This window comes from Gopherus evgoodei, chromosome 3 (genome assembly GCF_007399415.2).
Source record: "Gopherus evgoodei ecotype Sinaloan lineage chromosome 3, rGopEvg1_v1.p, whole genome shotgun sequence".
Taxonomy (NCBI): Eukaryota; Metazoa; Chordata; order Testudines; family Testudinidae; genus Gopherus; species Gopherus evgoodei.
The window spans coordinates 79,258,196-79,280,296 of record NC_044324.1 but is presented as its reverse complement, the minus strand read 5'-3'; the positions used below and the strand labels follow the sequence as shown (position 1 = coordinate 79,280,296).

Below are 22,101 nucleotides of genomic sequence, written 5' to 3'. Positions count from 1 at the left end.
CCAGGCCGGAGCTGTGCGGCGCTTGAAGCCCTCCTCCCGTCCCCACCTTCCTACCCCAGCTTACCTGCAGGAAGCCGCTGCTTCCTTCTCAGCTCTCCCAGGCTTCCCGTGCGAACAGCTGATTCGCGGGAAGCTGGGGAGAGGGAAGACAAGCCAAGGTAGCATTCAGGGGAGGAGGCAGAGGCGGAGTGAGGTGAGCTAGGGCCGGGGGAAGGGCAGGGAGCTGCTGGAGCTTTTGTTAAATTTAAAAGCCCTTTTTGAACCAGTTCTAAACCAACCTGGTTCAAAAAAGGCTTCTAAATTTAACAACTGGTTCCCGCGAACCGGTGAGAACCGGCTCCAGCTCACCACTGCCTCTAGTAGTATGCATTGATTAAAACATTGCTTGTTCTCGTGAAATTGCTTACACTACAGATACTGATGTACAATAGCTGGGTAGCTAGAGACTATTTTACTGTGTGGATCATATTCTTGTTTCTCTTATGTTTAAGCATCTGTATATCTGACATTTAAAGAACATAAGAACGGCCATACTGGGTCAGACCAGTGGTCCATCTTGCCTAGTATCCTGTCTTTGACAATGGCCAGTACCATATGCAGTTCTGGCATTTGGTGCTTTAGGGACACAAGCATGAGTTTGCTTCTCTGATCATCTTGGCAAATATCAAATGGTGGACCTATCCTCCATGAATGTATCTAATTCTTTTTTGAACCCAGTTATAATTTTGACCTTCAGGCCATCCCTTGGCAATGAGCTCCACAGGTTGACTACATTGAGTGAAGAAGTACTTGCTTATGTTTGTTTTTAAACCTGCTGCCTATTTCAGCAGGTGACCCCTATTTCTTTTGTTATGTGAAAGGGTAAATAACAGTTCCCTAATCACTTTCTGTGTACCATTCATGATTTTGCAAATCTCTTAACATATCCTCTCTTAGGGCTTGTCTACATCAGAAAGTTGCAGCGCTGGTGAGGGAGTTACAGAGCTGCAACTTAGGAGGTGTACACATCTGCAGGGCACCACCAGCGCTGCAACTCCCTGTTTGCAGCGCTGGCCGTACTCCCGTTTTGTCTCGGGTGTAGAGGATCCAGCGCTGGTGATCCAGCGCTGGTAATCAAGTATAGACACTTACCAGCGCTTTTCTTGACCTCCGTGGAATAAGCAGGTATCCCAGCATACCTGAGGAAGCCTCTGGTAATCAAGCTGGTCTCCTTCCCCGGCTTGCTCTCGCGTTCCCCGAACCCCGAGCAAGCAGGTCTCCTTCCCTGAGGTTTGCTGGGTGGTTCCGGGAACGCGAGAGCAAACCGCGGCGAAGCTGGTCTCCTTTCCCGGTTTGCTCTCTTGTTCCCCGAACCCCGAGCAAGCAGGTCTCCTTCCCTGCGGTTTGCAGAGTGGTTCGGGGAACGCGAGAGCAAACCGCGGCGAAGCTGGTCTCCTTCCTCGGTTTGCTCTCTCGTTCCCCGAACCCCGAGCAAGCAGGTCTCCTTTCCTGACATTTGCTGGGTGGTTCCGGGAACGCGAGAGCAAACCGCGGCGAAGCTGGTCTCCTTTCCCGGTTTGCTCTCTCGTTCCCCGAACCCCGAGCAAGCAGGTCTCCTTCCCTGCGGTTTGCAGAGTGGTTCGGGGAACGCGAGAGCAAACCGCGGCGAAGCTGGTCTCCTTCCCTGGTTTGCTCTCTCGTTCCCCGAACCCCGAGCAAGCAGGTCTCCTTTCCTGACGTTTGCTGGGTGGTTCCGGGAACGCGAGAGCAAACCGCGGCGAAGCTGGTCTCCTTTCCCGGTTTGCTCTCTCGTTCCCCGAACCCCGAGCAAGCAGGTCTCCTTCCCTGCGGTTTGCAGAGTGGTTCGGGGAACGCGAGAGCAAACCGCGGCGAAGCTGGTCTCCTTCCCCGGTTTGCTCTCTCGTTCCCCGAACCCCGAGCAAGCAGGTCTCCTTTCCTGACGTTTGCTGGGTGGTTCCGGGAACGCGAGAGCAAACCGTGGCGAAGCTGGTCTCCTTTCCCTGTTTGCTCTCTCGTTCCCCGAACCCCGAGCAAGCAGGTCTCCTTCCCTGCGGTTTGCAGAGTGGTTCGGGGAACGCGAGAGCAAACCGCGGCGAAGCTGGTCTCCTTCCCCGGTTTGCTCTCTCGTTCCCCGAACCCCGAGCAAGCAGGTCTCCTTTGCTGACGTTTGCTGGGTGGTTCCGGGAACGCGAGAGCAAACCGCGGCGAAGCTGGTCTCCTTTCCCGGTTTGCTCTCTCGTTCCCCGAACCCCGAGCAAGCCGGTCTCCTTCCCTGCGGTTTGCAGGGGGGTTCGGGGAACGCGAGAGCAAACCGCGGCGAAGCTGGTCTCCTTTCCCGGTTTGCTCTCGCGTTCCCCGAACCCCCCTTGAAGCCGCCCAACAGCGCTGCAGTGTGGCCACATCTAACACCACTTGCAGCGCTGGTTGCTGTAAGTGTGGCCACTCTGCAGCGCTGGCCCTATACAGCTGTACTAATACAGCTGTAACAACCAGCGCTGCAAAATTTTAGATGTAGACATGGCCTCAGTCGTCTCTTCTCTAAGATGAACAATCTTTTTAATCTCTACTTGCATGGAATCTGTTGCATACCCCTAATCATATGTGCTTATCTTTTCTGTACCTTCTCCAATTCTACTATATATACACTTTTTGAAATGGAGCCATCAGAACTGCATGCAGTATTCAGTGTGTGGGTGCACCATAGATTTATGTAAAGGCATTATGATATTTTCTGTCGTCTTATCAGTCTCTGCCCGTTAAGCAGGTGTTTTCAGAGAACTACCCAGAATGACTCCAAGATCTCTTTGTTGAGTGGTAACAGCTAGTTTAGACCCTGTGGTTCTGTATGTGTAGCTGGGATTATGCTTTCCAATATGAATTGCTTTGCACTTATCGACAATGAATTTCATCTGTCATTTTGTCATTGATTTTTATCCACCCTGCTAAAAAGTATGGATCTCACCAATATCCTCTGCAGTAGAGACCGATACAAAAAATTAATTTAGCTTCTCTGCAATGGCCTTGTCTTTCTTGAGTGTGCCTTGGCACCTCAGTTGTCTGCTGGCCCTACTGACTGGCAGACTTCCTGCTTCTGATGTTATTACATTTTTGCTGTTTTTGTGTCCTTAGTTAGTTGCTCTTCAATTCTCTCTTAGCCTGCCTTATACTTTTACATTTGACATGGAGGTCCCAGATTTTACTCAGCCTAAATTTTACCTTGTTGCCTGCAGAACCAAAGAATTGTCTAAGAAACAAAATAAGCACCCCTGGTAGCTGTCTTATTGGAGTAGCTAAGGATTGAGTAGTCAGATTTTATGCGCCTTTCTATTTTCCTTCTTAGGATTTTACTTCCGATTTTTAAAGGATGACTTTTTGCCTCTGTCTTTTTTACTCCGCTGTTTAACCGTGATGGCTTTATTTATTTTTTTTAAGTCCTCTTACTCCTTTTTTTGGGATGTGTGTGTAGGAGATATACATTTAGTTTGAGCCTCTATTATGGTGTTTTTAAATAGTCTCTATGCAGTTTTCAGGCATTTCATCCTTAACTGTTTCTTTTAATTTCCATTTAGCTATTTAATAGAATAGTTTAGCTACTCAAAATCGGACACCTGTTTTAAATTCTGTAATGAATTCTTCATGTCCCTGATAAACAAAAATCAATTGGTTCAACCCACCTGTAAAATAAAAATTTTTAGCTGGTATCAGAGAAAAGTATGTTGTCTCTAAATTTATTCTGTTGTGAGAGCTGAGAGGAAGTGAGGGAGACTCAGTGTTGGGTTTCACAAAAATAAAACTAATGGTATATGAGGAGCTGGTCAGGACAAATTGTGTTGTTTGGAGTGAGCAGTAAGAGTGGTGTATGAAGGTATTTATACTGCTTTATGTTTGGCTACGCAGAGGCACAGAGAACCTTGAACAAGAAAGGAGATGCAGTTCCACAAGAACTGTTTTATGACTGGGAGATATAGCAGTAGGCTGCAGAACAAAGACTGGAGAACAGACTAGTTGTTTATTTACATAAAGCGAATGGGAATGAACTGGTGTTGAGAGTGAAACTGAGTCTTATTTGTTCTCTTTTGCAGAATTTGTGACACATTTTCTCGTATAGATGGTCCCTTGGACGTGAAAGTTGAAAATTATTTTTCAAAACTGCAAATAAAAAATTCTTTTTCTCAGAAGTGTTGTGTACCTTAAACACTATCAGAAATGTGGAAATAACATCATTTATAGCATGACTGATTCAAGATTTGGTGTCTTAAAAAGAAATAATAAACTGGCATGTAACCTGAGATTGTAGTGGTGTTTCTTCATAACTGCTATAAATGCTTTTCAGGCTGCGTAGTGGAATAGGCTCCTTATTGATTTCCAGTAACATTGGTGTGATTGCAGAGGGTTCCCTGAAGTACAAGTATTTATGTATATATAGCTTATCAGTGGTGGAGCCCAGCTTCTGAAACGGGGTTTGGAGGGAGTAAACGACACATGTTTGGCTATTGGTGGGCAGCCCTGCACTCACCCAGCAGTGGCGGCTCCTGTCCCGCAGGGCTGGATCTGGCTCCCCACTCTCAGTGTTGCAAGTTGGCACATAGGGTCTTAAAGCAATTTAGTTTTGTCCCTGGCTCTCTGTTCTGTTATGATGCTCTCCAACCCAGAGTGAAAATTTGTCTTTATACCTCGTTTTGCCGGTTGATTGAAAAGGCACCACACACACCTCTAAAGGCTGCTGTGGGGAGTACGGGAAGTTGCCTTCCTATCGTTCCCCACATCCTATTACCTCCGCCATTGCTACTTATCTGTTTTGCTGCCTGATTTCTGTTTAAAATTCCTGGTTGAGTCTCAAACTGACTGGTGACATAGGTAGCTGAAATGTGATTTGAAATAACAACTCATTTTTTATGTGATTGTGACCGTTAATTGTCCTTTTCCTCTTTCTTCTCCTCCAGATCTGGACTCGGCAGGATCGCCAGTGTATTCTCAATGCCTTAGCACAGTTATTAGTGGATAAAGAATGTACTCTACTGATTGGTCGTCAGTTTCGACCAATCCTGCTGGATTTACTGGAAAGAAATGCAGAAGCCATTAATGCTGGTGGTCAAATCAACCATGATCTGCATGAAAGGCTTTGTGTAGCAATGAGCAAGCTCATTGGTGACCACCCTGATGTGCTTCCGTAAGTAATGTAATGTCTGCTTGTGTGATGTTGGAGCTTGAATTGAATTTGAATTTCTTGAATTGAAACTCTGACTGAGAAAACCGAAAGTTTTAAATTAAAGGAAATGTTTAAATGAATGTCTAGCAAATGTTTAAATGAATGTCTAGCAGAGGGCTGGGGGATATGAAAGGTGCAGGGCAGAAGGCTGATTGTTCCCAGCCCTCTGCCCTGACCCTTGAACCCCCCCACACCCAGCCTTTTGCCTTGAACCCCCGCACACCTAGCCTTCTGCCTTGCACCCCCCACACGCCCCAGCCCTCTGTCCTGATCTCCCCCACACTCAGCTGTGTGCCCTGCACCCCTCACAGCGCCAGCCTTCTGCCCTGAGCCCCCCTCATACCCAGCCTTCTGCCCTGCAACCCCCACACACTCCAGCCCTCTGCCTTGATCCCTGAAACCCCCCCTCCCACACCTCAGCCTTCTGTCCTGAACCCCCCAGCCCTCTGCTCTGAGTCCTAAATCCCCCCAGGTCTGGGATCCCAGCCGCAGGCCCCACTCTGTCCACTGCCGGTCTCGGTGAACAGAACCCCAGGCTGGCAGTGAGCTGAACAGGCTGGCGGCGTAAGATCAGCATTTTAATTTAATTTTAAATGATGTTTCTTAAACATTTTGAAAACCTTGTTTACTTTTACATACAACAATAATTTAGTTATATAATATAGATTTATAGAAAGAGACCTTCTAAAAACATTAAAATGTATTACTGGCACACAAAACCTTAAATTGGAGTGAATAAATGAAGACTCGGCACACCACTTCTGAAAGATTGCCGACCCCTGATCTAACATGATACGCATCTTTTCCAATGATTGAAATGAAATAGAAAAATGTCTGATGTGCATGATAGAGAGTTATGTGAAAATTATTCATTGGCTAAAATTTTCAGAATTATGCATCTAAAATTAGGTTCCTAAATCCAAATTAAGACCTAAATAAAGTGGTCAATATTGGTTCAGCAAATTGGAATTAACCTTCTCTTGACCAGAGCTTAACACTGATTAGTGGAACTGGTGCTGACCACTGTTTGTCCTTGTAATCTGAATAACCAGCACTAGTCAGTTAAACTAACTACTGACAAATGACTGCTAACATGGTTGTGTGCAGTGTAATGGTGGTGGTGGTGGTAGTAGTAGTGTTGTTCCCAGGATACAGTAGAATCTCAGAGTTACGAACACTTTGGGAATGTAGGTGGGTGAGGTAATATCTTTTATTGAACTAACTTCAGTTGGTGAGAAAAAGCAAACTTTTGAGCTACAAGAATTCTTCTTCAGCTCTGGAAAGGAGAGTCAGGGCTGATCTACACTGGAAACTTACACCAGCTTAGCTACATCTCTCAGGTGTGTGAAAAATCCACCCCCCTGAGAGATGTAGCTATGTTGACCCAATCTCTGTGCAGACAGTGATAGGTGGATGGAAGAAATCTTCCTTTAACCTAGGTACTGTGTCTTTGGGGCTGGATTAACTACAGCAATGGGAGAATCCCTCCTGTTGCTGTAGTAAGTGTCTACACTGAAGTGCGATAGCAGCACAGCTGTGTCTATGCAGCATTTTAAGTGTAGCTATAGGCTTCAGAGTGTCATAGATAAATACAAGGTGCAATATGTTAAGTACTTATGCTAAGCAGTCTATTCCACCTTGTATTTAGCTGTAATGCTTTCCCAGACCTGAAGAAGAGCTCTGTGTAATTCGAAAATTTGTTTCACCAACAGAAGTTGGTCCAGTAAAGGATATTGCATCATCCACTGTGCTCAGATAAAATGGTACTATTTCCAATTGTAGAAAAGGCTTCAATTTACCTTTGGTTTTCATTGTACCAACAATTACTGTTTCAGGACTTCTGTGGATTAGAATTCTTTTGTAGATTGTTTTCTGTGCTATTACTTGGATATACACATTTGCCTAGTTTAAGGTCTCCGCTTATCTCTCTCTAAGGTTTGCTCTGAGGTATTTTAAGGATACTTCACCAGTGTTCCAAAGACTCTTCCTGGAAAGTTCTGATACAAACACAGTCCGATATGGGCGCAGACGGATGAAGTTACGGGATCTCATGGAGGCTGCTTACCTATTCCTCCAACAAGAGCAGTCTGTATTCCGGGAGTTGTGGGACTGGAGTGTGTGTGTTCCACTGCTAAGGAGTCATGATACTTTGGTCCGCTGGTAAGTTTAAATCCAAAAATCTTTTCCATTCAAGGACAAGTGTTCTGAATTTCTCCTAGCAGCCTTCACTTTTAAGGGGAAAGATGAGAGTAATCTTCAGCAATACCAGACAAAGAATGCGCCACTCCTGGAGGAATTCTGCACCACTGTGCAATGCAGAATTTGCCCAGAAATCCATGTTTCCCCTGCAGAATTGGGACTGCTGGTGGTCACTAGGGGCCACTGGACTCTGCAGAGCCCAGCTCACAGTGAGCAGAACAACCAGCCTGGGTGGGATTGAGGGCTCTGCACATTCTGACTGCCCAGCTTGGTCTTTATTCTCCTCAGAACAAGAGAGGTCCTGGGAGACCCAGCTCTGGCCAATGGTGAGGAAGGGCAGGGTCGCACCACACTACGTCCCCCAGTGGGACAGTAAAGTAGCTAGGGGGAGTAAAGCCACTGAGGGTGGAGGTTTGTGGGCTGGGGAGCACGCTGTAATTGGGCTCTGGGGAAAAGGGTGCGGGTGTTTGGGTTGGAGGGGGGTGTCCAAGGGGCTGGGCTCTGAGGAGAGTAGGGTACAAGTGTCTGGGCTGGGGGGTGCCATGCAGCTGAGCACTGGGTGGAGGGGAATGCAGGTGTCTTGGTTCTGGGGGCTCCACCCATCCCTGCACTACCCCCCAACTGGAACTGGTTGTCGTAGGGCCGTGGTAGTCAATAGGTGGACCAAGGGCTAAATCCAGGCCACCAGACGCTTTTGAATAGACCCCAAAATGTTTTTATTTGCTTATTATAATGATTGTTATTATTTTTGTATTTATTTTCTCTGATATCTGGAACTTGACTAGACCTTGACCAAGAAATATGGGCCTTGACAAAAAATAATTGACTACCCCTATCGTAGGGCTTTCTTTCACTCTCTTCTCCTGGGGGAATCTTTTTTTGTATGTATTGTCTGTATTGTTGACATTTGTTGATGGGTATTTTTAAATAAATTACCAAAATATTTCAAACTGGAGTGATTATACTGTGTTATTTTGACAACTAAAATATGTAGAATTTTTAAAAATTGCAGAATTGAAGTTTTTTGGCCCAGAATTCCCCTATGAGTAATGTGTTAAACTGGAGTTCAGATTTCATACATGTCTACCAACATCTCTTAAGAAAAAAGTCTTACGTTTCAGTTAAAATAAAAACCATTAACTTTTAAAACATTAACGTTTCTACTGTAAAATGGAGGAAAAAGCCCCACCCCCCCACCTAAGTTTGTAAATTATGATAAAGCACACAAAGGACAGCTCCTCTAAGCCTGGTGCATCACCGAGAATAGAAAGTGCAGTTGGTGGGTGATGAACCAAGCTTAGAGAGCTGTCCTTTCTGTGCTTATACTCTTGCCTCAGTTCCTTTTCCTTCTGATGGCACTGCTGTTCAGTAGCCCAGAGCTGCCACTTCTTCCAGCGAGTGCTTGTAGATCAGGGGTCTCAAACTCAAATCACCACGAGGGCCACATAAGGACTTGTACATTGGCCTGAGAGCCGCATCACTGACACCTTTTCATATAAAGATACAAAAGCCCGTGCCTCGCCCTCACTCCACCTCTTCCATGAGGCCCTGCCCTGCCCCACCCCTGCCCCGCCCCCATTCCAACCCCTTTCCCAAAATCTCCTCCCAAACTCCACACCCCCACCCCTATTCCAACCTCTTCCCCAAATCCCAGCCCCTGCCCCCCTCTTCACCTATTCTCTTGAGCGCGTGGCTCCTCGCCCCTCCCTCCTGGAAACTGGCAAGGGCCTGAAGGTGGGCAGAGAAGCAGGGACATGGCGCTGGCGGGGAGGGGAGGTGGCAGGTGAGGGGAGCTTGGCAGGCCACAGCAAGTAATGCCACAGGCTGCATGTGGCCCGCGACTGCATGTTTGAGAACTCTGTTGTAGATCATCTTGTTCTGCCTTGAATTTCCGAGCTGTGCCTGCACATGTTCCTCACACCAGAGCCCAGGGAAGTCAGTGAGCTCTCTTTGGGTCCAGGAAGATACACAAAACATTCATAGCACCTTTTGATAAGATCCAAAATGATCTGAAAGGTTGAGAGCTTGCTTACTGTGGTGGTAGTTCACAGATCAGTTTCAATAGCTCTTCATCATGACTTCTGATCAAAGTGACCCCTGGATAATGGAGTGAAGAAAGGTTAACTGTCCCAATTTTGAAAAAATACACTATTACACTAAATTCTCTTGACAGTAAGGCATGAGATAAGGTTATCATTTTAGAATTATGGTTGATTTTCCGGAGCAGGTTTACATGGCTTTTTTACAGTAATTTTGGAAGGGAGAAACTATCTGATTTTAAATTGAGTGCTGAGCCACTCTTCCTCTGAGGGCTTTCCTCTTTCAGCCTCACTGAACATTGATGGTGGTCAGAAAACGAGAACTGACTAAACCTGATGAAAAATGTATTTGCCTGTAAGATTTTGTACTTAACGCTTTTTAGGTTACATATTCATTATTTGAAGAGGCAGCTGCATCTAATTGTGAAGTCAAAAGATTTGCAGTGGTTTTAGGATTCTGTTAACACTGAGCCTTGAGCTAATGTCTTGATCTCTTGATACTGTGGTCAGTCTAGCTGCTGAATTAGATGAAAGACAGATCTTATAGAAAGCCACATCCTCTATTTAAGGTCAAGATACTGAAGAGATGTTTCTGTTTAAAAAGTGCACCCAATTATTGTCTGTTGTAATATACCCTACTTATAGAAAGCTTTGTTACAGTGTGAGGCACATTGTTTCAATATACCATGACTTGAGTCAGTTTTCTCTAGAGGAATATTTCAGATTATTATACTGTAAATAAAGACACTTAAAGAACATTCAGTGAAGTGAGGCAATAAAATATGAAACGACACAGTAAATGGTACTACATATTTGCCCTGGGTAACAAACTTTCATAGCTTATGATACAAAATTCATTGTCCCTATCAGTTATATGCCAACAGGTGAGTCTTTTTTCTACTACGAGTCAGACAACACATTCTTGATCTATACCTGAACTGTAGTTGGGGAGGCCAATTCTTTCCTCTCTGCCAACTCCTCTGTGGGAAAAAGATGTACAAGATTCTTCTTCTGTAATTTTGTGTCTTTATTTATGAATCAGAATCACAAAAATAGGTTTCTGAAGAATCTTTTGAAACCTATTTTGTTCAAAATGTTCTTTGCAGGTACACTTCAAATTGCCTTGCTTTGGTTACATGCATGAACGACGAGCACAAATTATCTTTCCTTAAGAAGATCTTCAATCCGGATGAATTAATACGTTTCAGACTAAAGTAAGATGAATTTTTACATTGAATTCATTGCATGATTAAGTATATTTGGTGTAAATGACATCCAACTGCAATAATGAATGTGGGTACTAATTTGGCAGGCTACTGGAAGAATCACAGATGCGGAATGTAGAGAAAGCCCTTGTTTTGGCCAATCCAGGTACATCTCTTTGGCAGAGAGAGAAAGGGCTGCAGTACACACAAGGAGACATTGTATCAGGTGACCTCTCTGCAAATGTAATAGCAGTATGTGGAGTTGTACTACCCAGGCAACAATTTGTGCCCAAAGAACAGGTAGGTACATCCTTTATAGAATCATAGATTATTAGGACCTCAGGAGATTATCTAGTCTGACCCCCTGCTCAAAGCAGGGCTAATCACCAAATCGCCCCCTCAAGGATTGAACTCACAACCCTGGGTTTAGCAGGCCAATGCTCAAACCACTGAGCTATCCCTCCCTGCCTCCCTCCTTGATTGTGGCCTAATTATTAAAATGTGAATGTTAAGAATTGACCTCCTTTTATTAATTTCTTAAGTGAAGTTGAATGTATGTAGTTCTTGTGGCAAATTTTATTTCAAGCTGTGCCATGCACTAAGTCACTATAAAGTGGAATGTTGGTACTTCAGAGGAGCTGTGTACTCGAATGAAGTAGTTTAGAGGTTAACATGGTGATTGTTCGATTTTTATGTATCAGTTTTTGTAAGCTGGCTCTGAGAGAATGTTCAGCAGCTGCTTTTCAACTCTACATAGTATCTCCTTTCCAGGATCCAGAGGCTTTCTCAAGAACATGGAGTCATGGCCTAGCCAACAAGGGGGTTCAAAACAGTCATTTTTACCTTTACGGAAATGATTTTTATACCATCTGAGTTTATACCGTCTCTTTGCCAGCAGTTGCTCCTCAAAATAACACACATTTTTAAACATTTATTTTTTAAATAAATTAAAACTTACTCTATGGAGACTGCCACTTTCCTGCTAATAGACAGGAAAAGAGAACAAATTGGAAAATATTTCTACACTTAAATTGATAGGAAAAGCATGTCCATGTTCTGCAGAAGGAGTCTGCCTCCAACCTGTTCTCCCCATTCCCACCCTCTGTACTTCCTGTAGCTTCAGCCAGCACTCTAGACCACTCCCCAGACCACCTTTCTTGCTTTCGCTCTAACCTGAGTTCAACTCCTGACTCTATTCAGCTTTAGCACAAGTTGTTTAATCTAAAAGCACTGTTCTGGAGAAGTGTGTGGAGAGCATCAGTTTTTCAGCACTTCTCAAGCAGTGTGGGAATCAAGGAGACAGAATTTTCAATTTCTGAATTTCCTGGACTCTGTCTAGTAATAAAATTACAAGCAAAATAAAACTGTATTGATCGTCTTATCAATTTTTGTCAGTAATTGAAACTTGTTTAAAATAGGAGTTCAAAATACAACGTTCTTCACATTTTCAATGAAGGATAAGTTCGATTTTCTGTTCTAACTTGTCTCTCCTTGCTTGCCAGGAAAATGGCTACTTCTGTGGAATAAACTGTAGAAAAGTTAAGAATGAGTTGATGATTCATTTTATACCCTGATTGGAAAATATAACTTCCCTTTAAAAAGTCTAAATGCACTAAAATAATCTGAGTAAAAGATGGTGTATAATATTTGGTATATTGTTTTAATGGTCATACACCAGTGAGTTTAGTGGCTCCACGATGTTGTCTATGCAAATATGAATAGATTCAGCACTTTAAACTCATGAGTAAGGTTATCAGTAAACAACTGCTGTTGGATTATGGCAAGGCTTTGTCCTGTAATAAGGAGCTGCTCAAATGACTTCATCTGCTATGTACATCAAATGATTTTTTTTAATAGGTAAGTCTGATATACATTGGTGGAACATTATCACTCTACCATTGTTGCATCTGTAGTCTGACTGGTTTTTTAGAGCAAATTAGCTCATGCATACACTTTTATAAATTGTATATTTTTATTGTAGGTTTTTGATGGGTTGAATCTGTATTTTAATACTAACCATTAAATATTGTTTGTTCAATCTGCATTCTCAATGACCCATTATATCATTTGGGATAAGCTCCTAGTTAGAGCTATACAGCCGGCATTTTCTAGTATTCAGACTAATTTTTATGAATGCAGCATTGGAGCATTCCAGTAATATTGTACACAACTCATCTATGAATAAACACTTCAGTATGGTAACTCAAGTTCTCTATCCTAACAGGAAAGTACCATTAACCATTTTGTGCTGGTTGAATCTACCTGCATGAATCTGCAAAACCTTGCAATGGCAGTAGCTTTCCAGAATCCTGTATTATTAGAGGGACCAATAGGATGTGGCAAAACTTCTTTAATTGAGTATTTAGCAGTCATTACAGGAAGAATGAAGCCCCCTCATATTCTGAAAGTTCAACTTGGAGATCAGACAGACAGTAAGGTAATGGAAGAATATTCCTGCTATTTGGGAAAGGGTAAACTCATTTATGCTCAACAGTCAAAACCCCATCCTTATACATGGACTTACATTACTTAAGTTTTGAAATGTGAAGTATTGATCTGCAGCAAGTCCAAATTCTTAATGGGAATTGAAGAATTTGAAAATGAGAAACTTCAAGATACGGGCTTAGTAAGCTTTAAATTCTTCACAAAAACTGCATCATATCAATTTTTTTTCCCCAAAGTTACTACATTTTTTTAGGACTTGTGTACATGAAAGAGCCGCTCTGATTAATTAAAGGGGTGATTTTAAAATGGTTTAGTACAAGGGTTGGCAACCTATGGCACACATGCCAAAGACACGAGGCACGCGAGCAGATTTTTAATGGCATGCTGCTGCCTGCTGGGACTCCTGCACAGCCCAGCCTGGCCAGGCCCGTTCTTCTCCGCCCTCCCCACCGGCCCCCTTCCTGTAATGTGCTGGGTTCTTGCCCCTCCTTCTCCTCCTCCTCTCTGTCCCTCCCTCCCTGCCAGCCAATCAGCTGATGGCCCTTGCGAGGGAGGGAGTCAGCGTGCTCACTGCTCCCAGCAGAGGCAGAGAAGAAGCGGGGACAGGGCCTTGGGGAAGGGGAAAGAGGGTAGAATAGGGGCATATCCCCTCCAGCTCCCTGCTATAAGCACCCCATGACCACAGCCCTCTGCCCTGACCCTCCCTCGCACACACCCAGCCCTCTGCCCTGAGCCCTGCAGCCCCACACACCCAGCCCTCTGCTTGACTCTTTTTTCCCCTACACAACCTCAGCCCTGACTCTGGCACCCCCACACATACCTAGGCCCCCCACATCCCATGCCCTGACACCTGAACCCCCCTCACATGCCCCCAGCCCTCTGCCCTGACTCTTGCACCCCCCCACATACCCAGCCCCCCACACCCCATGCATCCCCCGCATCCTGACTTTTACACCACCCACATCCCCACCCCCACCCTGAGTACCAAATGGGAGCTCTTGCCGCCCCCGTCCACGTTCCCACCTGCACCCCTCACACCAAATGGGAACTACCCAGGTAAGTACTCCACACCCAAACCTCCTGCCCCAACCCTGAGCCCCCTCCCTCATTCTAGCTCCTGACCAGACCCTACACCCCAACCCGCAGCCTGCTTCTTCACCCCCAGACCTGTGCTCAGTGCACTCCCACCCTCAGCTCAGTTCAGAGAGAGAGAGGAAGAGAATGGGCCAGAACCAGGGAGAAGGTAGGTACCCACTGTATGTGGGCAGGGCTGGGACCCCAGACTGACAGCGGGCTGAGCGGGTCTGGCAGCCGGGATCCCGGCTGGCAGGAGCCAGTGGATGGAACCCCTGAGTGGCAGCAGGTCTGGGGTCCCAACTGCCGGCCTCACACAGCCTGCTGCTGTTGAGCTTAGTTGTAAGATCACCATCTCAAGAAAGCGTGATGGGATTGGAAATAAGTAGCAAAGTATAAAGGTTAAAAAAAATTTTAATATATAACTGAACTATCCAAGAAATGCTTAGAAGAGGAGTGTATCTGTATGGCACAGAATTTCTAGTGTGTCTCTTGAAAGAGCTCTTTATTTTAAAATCCATCTTATTTTTGCTTTATATATTTGACTGTATTCCAGTTTAATTGTTTCTCCTATATAGTTTGGTATCCTCTTTGTTGTGGGTTTTTTACACAGGGATAGGGAGGTAGAAAAGTAGGAAAATATTTAGAAGTAGGAAAATATGGATGTGAAACTGCAGTCTATTGGGGTATTTAGGGACAGGTGGAATACCTGCATCTATTTTATCATTTTTAAAATTGGCTGCATTTCAAGTTGATAATCTCCCTTTTAAAGCTAAAACTTGTGTTTTAATAAAGATACGGAAGACTCTCTAACTGTGAGTGGATGCATTAGGCGTTTTAAATTATTTGTAAAACTTATTTTTTTTCCTATTTTATAAGTACCTTGAATAGTAACTCCATGTTTCATCTTGATGTAAAAGGCGCAAAGAGTTGGGATGTGTTATGTTAGCTGGATGTCAGATCAAGCCAGGGGAAGTAACTGATTTAATAAAAATTGTGTATATACTCTTGACATTTCCAGTGTTAACTGCTTTTCCTAAGAAGGCAGGGTCTAGCTGTAGATCAGTGTTTCTCAAACTTGGGACGCTGCTTGTGTAGGGAAAGCCCTTGGTGGGCCAGGCTGGTTTGTTTACCTACCCTGTCCGCAGGTCCGGCCAATCGCAGCTCCCACTGGCCACGGTTTGCCACTGCAGGTCAATGGGAGCTGCTGGAAGCAGCAGCCAGTATGTCCCTCGGCCCGCGCCGCTTCCAGCGGTTCCCATTGATTGGCCCGAATCAGTGAACCGCAGCCAGTGAGAGCTGCGATCGGCCAGACCTGCGGACAGGGCAGGTAAACAAACCAGCCTGGCCCACCCTGTCCGCAGGTCTGGCCGATCGCAGCTCTCACTGGCTGCGGTTCACTGATTCGGGCCAATCAATGGGAACCGCTGGAAGCGGCGCGGTCCGAGGGACATACTGGCTGCTGCTTCCAGCAGCTCCCATTGACCTGCAGTGGCGAACCGTGGCCAGTGGGAGCTGCGATTGGCCGGACCTGCGGACAGGGTAGGTAAACAAACCAGCCTGGCCCACCAAGGGCTTTCCCTACACAAGCAGCGTCCCAAGTTTGAGAAACACTGCTCTAGATCACTTTGGATTGTAGTTGATAGCTGTTAAGAGAACAATAGGAGTGTTTCAAGAATGCTGTTGCTTACATTTTTCTTTGAACACTAAAATTTAGTGTAATACTGAAAAAAACTAGCTGAGGATGTTGTTGATTATTTGCAGTACAGACCCATTTACAGACGAATCCGCTTAACGCGCGATAGCACCATCCTCCCAGTGCTACCTATTTAACACACGAGACTTGTTAACACACGGTGCAGGAACTTGCTATGTAGAGCTACAGATTTGTTCACTAACATAGAAATCGACAGCAAGTGCGGAATGGAATTGTGTTGTACGTCTTTACTGACCCGGGGGTGGGGAGGGAGAAGAGGTAGCGATGTTAAAGGATCCTCAAAGCGCTGCCGCGGCAAAGGACCATCCTTAAAGTGCTTAAAGTTCCCCCTCCCCCCTGTCGGTGGCCCTTCCGATAGGGACCCTAAAAGGGCAGGAACATTAAAGCGCTGCTGCAGCAAAGGACCCTGCAGCACTTTAAGGTCCTTGCCCCTTTTGTTCCCCCCCCCTCCACCCCCCTCCTCCCTGCTGCCCCAGGGCAGTGTCCAGAGCCCCGGCCCCTTTAAATCGCCACGGGAACCCCGGGCCGCGTGGACCAGGCGGCCTGGAAGGACTGGCTGGGGGATGCTGACCCCCCCCCAGCCCCGCCTCTTCTGCCTGAGGTCCCGCTCCTTTCAGGGGCGGGGCTGCCCCTCCCCATACCGGTAAGTGTCCTGAGTTACTTTCACCCCTGTGTAGTAGTAGTAGTAATGTTTTTATTAGATTGCACATTTGAATTTATATTCTTGCAAAGTTTCATTAACAGATAGGCCTGCAGTATTTGGGATGCTGTGTAATCCTATATAATTATACGTGTATATATAGATATCTTAAGATACTTCATCATGACCCTCTTAACCCACAGTCTGTTAACATGTGCTCGTGATGGCTTGACTCTCAACACCTGCGTGTAAACGGATCTGTAGTGTATAGAGCTGTGCAAATCCGTGGATTATCTGCGGACCATTTTTGTGGATCAGCTGCGCATACAAATTGGTTTCTGCGCAGCACTCTAGAGACATTGTATCCACACACTGCTCTAGGCAGGTTATGTATATGACTTGCATTTATCTGAGTTTATTTATTGCTAATTTTTTTTTTTTTTGCAGACGTTACTGGGTATGTATCGTTGTACAGATGTGCCAGGGGAGTTTGTATGGCAGCCTGGAACCTTGACACAAGCTGTCACCAAAGGGCACTGGATTCTGCTGGAGGATATTGACTATGCTCCTCTGGATGTGGTATACAATTTACCTTCTCCTGTAGTCAACATTGTGAAATAAGTGGGTGATGGTTTGAGGCAAACTGTGAGTTGGTTTTGAAGGCTAATGCCCAATCAGCTGTAGTGTGTTGACACCTTGGATCTAATGAGTTGTGGAGGAGGCGGGGGGAGGGGAGGGGAAGGGAAGAAAATGATCATTAATTAGGTAACTGAATTAACCAATTGGTACATTCATTCTTTTTCACCAACCTGTCCTTCCCCCAGCTGAGACAGTATAAAAGATTATATCATATTGTGCTCTGGAACAAGTACTGTGACATATATCTTAATTGATTCCTAATAGTCAGTTATAGAACTAGTAGTATTCATTAGAGAGATCTTTTCCTTATATCGGTGACTGGAATTCTACACTGCCTATTTATTGACATTCTGCAAAAATTCAAATTATTACTTGTATCCAGTCATTTTTTCATAGCTCTGTAAAGCATCCTTTATGGGACTAACTCTGCTGCCAGTTTTAGTTTTATTGGGATGCAGACTTTCAAACCATAGGGACCCTATAACAAAGCCAATATGTAGCCTCTTTAAGCAATTTTATGGGCTACTTGAAATATTCTGAAGTGTCTTATTTTAAAAGGTAAACTACAGGTTAATGTAGTCTGGATTTTTTATGATATCTGTACTTTTACTTTATAATCCCATGCTTTCCTAGAAACACCTTCTCTATATTTGAGTATTTTACAACTCAAGTGTACACAGAGGATTGTACACATCCTCACTTCTGTAGGCTGAGTTTATTATATGCATCAGACTCCTTGCATCCTGCCATCCTCTCTCCCCCACCAACGAGCTCCTTGTATGGCAACTTCCTCGCACCTCCAGCCCTTCCTCTAACCTTTTATTTCTTGTCTTTTTATTTGGGATGTAAGTCATCCAGGATGTCAAGATTTTATACTCTGTTGGGGTGATGGGCAGCCCTGGAATGTGGGGATATTGTTATGATGGAAGGTGTTGATGGCTGCCATAAACAGGGTCTTTGATTTAGAGCAGAGATGGGCAAACCACGGACTGCGGGACCATCCTGCCCAGCCCCTGAGCTCCTGACCAGGGAGGCTAGCCCTCCGCCCCTCCCCTGTTGTCCCCTCTCCCCTGCAGCCTCACCTCACCAGCCGCCAGCACTCTGGTCCACAGCTCCTGTCGGGTAGTGTGGCAGTGTGGCTGGCTCCAGCAGGGCTGCGAGCTCCTGCTGCTCTGACTGGCATGGTAAGGGAGCGAGGGAGTTGGATAAGGGGTAAGGAGTCCTGGGTGGCAGTCAGGGGACAGGGAGCAGGGGGGCGATTGGATGGAGTGGAGGTTCTGGGGGGGGAAGGTCAGGGTGTTACCTGAGGTTCTTTCAACTCAAAGCTCTTGGTAACTTTTACTCTGTGTGAGGTGGTGTCAGGAAATAAATCAGGGGAGACACGGCTGTCTGACCGATAGATGGCTGGCACAAACAGGACAAAATGAGTGCTTTCACTTAAGGCTAAACTCTACTTAGTCTCAAGCACTTACACACATCCACAACAAGTTAGTAAAACATCCCTAACCCTTGATAATTACCAAAGCTGAGTGTGGCTCTCGAGCGATGCAGCGGCAGGCTTCCGGTGGTCAAATCTTCCGTCTGCCAGTGGGGACTGCAAGATGTATCCAGAAGGAAAGTCCAAAAAGAGTCCCAAATGAGTCCAACTACCTCAAACTTTTTCCACTATTTATACATTAGTAATAGAATGACATGTCCTTTAAAGAAAACTTGTTAAGTAAGCAATTTCAATGGTCAAGCAAGAGGTTCCTTCTGATCATTGATTAACCAGGTGTGGTTTTTTTCAGAATTTGCAGCATTGAGGCCCCAATAGATATTCCTGGGGCACATACATGCATTTTAAAAGAGCAGGATCAGCAACTTCAACACAACTCTTACCAGGAAGGACACAGGGTCAAGCTGCCCTTTCTGTGGCACCCCAACCCCCCCTCTCCCATCCTCCCTTGGTCAAGCTGAGACTGCTGAATAGGCTACTTTTAACAATAAGCCATAGTGGTTTCAGGCACTTCACTGGTTTGCCAAAATCTCCCCGTACGAAGGGTGGGGGTCCCAGAAGGGATGGTCAAGGGACAAGGAGCTGGTGGGGTTCGATGGGTCCGGGGTTCTGAGGGGGTGGATAGAGGGCGGGGGGCAGGCTGTTTGGGGAGGCACAGCCTTCCCTATCTGGTCCTCCATACAGTTTTGCAACCCCGATGTGGCCCTCAGGCCAGAAAGTTTGCCCACCCCTGATTTAGAGAGACACTTTGCTTGGCCAATTGAAAAGACAAGGCTTCAAACATGCAAGGGTAAAACTACCCTTTAATCCATTGGGCTATCAAAAGGCAAGATTTCTGATTTGTGTAATGCAGTTAAAAAAATTGGAATACCACAGTGGTCAGGGTGAAGAAAGATGAAAAGGAAAATGCTGATGGTCATTTTTCTATCCATTCTGTATTAAAATGTGAATGCCAGCAGAAAGAGCGTAGTAATGTACTCGCACTATGGAAGTTGCTGCTGAGTGATGTTAACTGCAACTGTTCAATCCTTATCAGTGTCACTTAGAAAGAAGTACAGTTGGGTAAAGTACCTATGAGAGGAATTGCTGTTCCTGGCGAACTGGCATATTAAGGTAGTTCAGTGGAAGTGGGCTGGTGACTCATGAAACAAATGCAGTCTGGGTAGTTGAGCTTCTCCTAAAAGCAGGAGTATTGCTTTGTTTCCAAGGTAGGAGTTTTCTCTTTTTTCAGATCTCTGTCCTGATTCCTCTTCTGGAAAATGGAGAATTACTGATTCCTGGTCGTGGAGACTTTTTAAAAGTAGCTCCTGGATTCCAGTTCTTTGCAACCAGAAGGTAGGCATGTAAGGTAAAATGAACATGGCGTTATTTGGCTGCTTTTAAGCTGAAGGCAACAAGAATAAGGAATTCAGACTGACATTAAGTTCAGACAGCTAGAATGCGATACATAGACTTTATTAATAAAATATGTAAAAGGAATGCCTTAAATATCAAACGGCCTTGGAGTAGGACTGGATCTAGACTTGTAGCATCTTATGCAACTGTTACTTCAGCAAGATTGAAGGCTTTGTAGGTTAAAAATAAGAAAGTCAACAAATACTCAGATTGGATGGTCCTTCATTTTCCTTTATGGAGAATGTTTTTGACTCAGAATGATAATATGCTCTGATTTTCATGTTGTTAAAACTAATATGTAAAATATTTGATTATCACGTTTTTGTAGTGCTTATGAAAGTTGGAAGTATACTGAAGTATATACATAGTGCACCATTTAAAGGGATATTATTGAGCAGCATTTTTGCAACACTTTTCAAATCTTAAACAACTTTTTCCTGCTGCTTATGTTTTTACTCCTTTGAGAAAACATTTTCTTCCTGTTGATCATTATTCAGGATACAATTTAGTCATGGGTATTTTTAGTAAAAGCCATACGGGTCACAGGCACTAAAGAAAAATTCACGGCCCCTGACCTGTCCATGATTTATAATATAAATACCCCTAATTAAATCTTGGGGGCTCTGGCTGCTCAGTGACTGCTGCTCGGGCAGTCCCTGGGGCTAGCTGTCCTCGGGGCCACTCCAGCAGCAGCTGATGTGACTATCCTCAGGGCCACCAGAGCAGCTGGCCTCTGAGCCCGCTTCTTGGGCATCCCTGGGATCAGCCACACTGGCCACTGCAGAAGTCATGGAGCCCTAGTCATTGTTTGTTATTTGGGAGCTTAACCCAGTATGCATGTGTCTTGATATAGTAGAATTGTTAGCTCTGTTGACGCTACTCTGGTGCTGCACACCTCTTTGGCAGAGCTATGTCAGTGTTATTGGGACAGTCTCTAAATAATCATGAATGGGTTTGGTTTTCTTTAAATTGAAGGAGTGAATTTGAAAAAACAAGAATAGAATTTCAAGATGTGTAAGTAAAAGGCTGATAATCAGTTGCATGCACAGGACTGCTGCCATGGGGGGCATGGCATAAGCTTTGACAGTGTGGGAGGGAGTAGCTGTGTGCAGGGTGTCTTAATGTGCAACAGTAGACTTTGCTGGTGCGACCTCCAGCTGCTGAGGGGAGCCAGTAGATGGTGAGTTCAGAGAAAACTCTGTCAGGGAATTGAGTCGAGTGAGAAGATCAATGGACAGCTCCTTGGTCATCCTTACACTGCTGCAAAGGAAAGGGGGGAAAAGGGGCAAAAACGAGGGTTGTCTGGCAAGGAAGAAGGAGCAAAACAGGAGGAGGTAAAGATGGGGAGCAGTGAAAACTGGAGTAACAAGGGCGGAGAGAGTGACAAGAAAAGTGAGACCAAGGCTGGGTGAGAAACAACTGGCGACAGCAATACAGTGGCAAACAAGGGCACTGTCCTTTCCCGTATACCTGAAGTGTGATCTCTGCAACAGGAAATACCCTTCCTCATCTGCTGAAACTCTCACTGATGCTATGTCTGAAGGAGCTCTGTGGATATTGAGATATGGAGCCATGGGGAAGAGCAGTGTGCTCCTGGGCACTGTCCTGTCCAGACTTGACAGACTTTGCGGCTCAGTTATAATTTCCCCTGGTCCACCTCTGTAGCTGCCTTAAGTCCTAGCTGTGAAAGCATGGATCCTGAAGGAGCAATGGGAGTCAGCTCAGAATTCAGAGTTAGGACAGATGCAGCAACTATTTATGTGGAGTTGAGAACTGGAGAGAATCTGGGAAGTGAGGAGACATAACTCCCCTCCTCATTCCAAGCCCCTCCCCTAAATAGGGCAACAAACTTGGTAAGGGAAATCTCCAGAATAGTTTGCTGCTGCTCTGGCTCTCTCCCTTCTGCATGTTTCTCTGTGGGAATAGGCAGTTTGGGGCAAGTGGAGAACTATACACCAATAAGGGGTGGGTAATATGGAAAAGAGACAGGATGAAATGCAGCTTCTGCTATGGACCCTGGGAGCCCTGTGCGTTCAGATTAGCC

At 45.2% G+C, this 22,101-nt stretch overlaps 1 protein-coding gene across 1 annotated transcript in view; it reads left to right on the top strand.

The window, feature by feature from the left end:
- Positions 1 to 22,101, top strand: part of MDN1 (midasin AAA ATPase 1) — a 173,557-nt gene that overhangs the window by 9,261 nt on the left and 142,195 nt on the right. Inside the window, 7 exon segments of the mRNA XM_030558327.1 lie at positions 4,944 to 5,170; positions 7,145 to 7,369; positions 10,554 to 10,661; positions 10,760 to 10,952; positions 12,877 to 13,089; positions 16,976 to 17,107; positions 19,894 to 19,997. Of these exon segments, the coding sequence (XP_030414187.1) occupies positions 4,944 to 5,170; positions 7,145 to 7,369; positions 10,554 to 10,661; positions 10,760 to 10,952; positions 12,877 to 13,089; positions 16,976 to 17,107; positions 19,894 to 19,997 (1,202 nt within the window).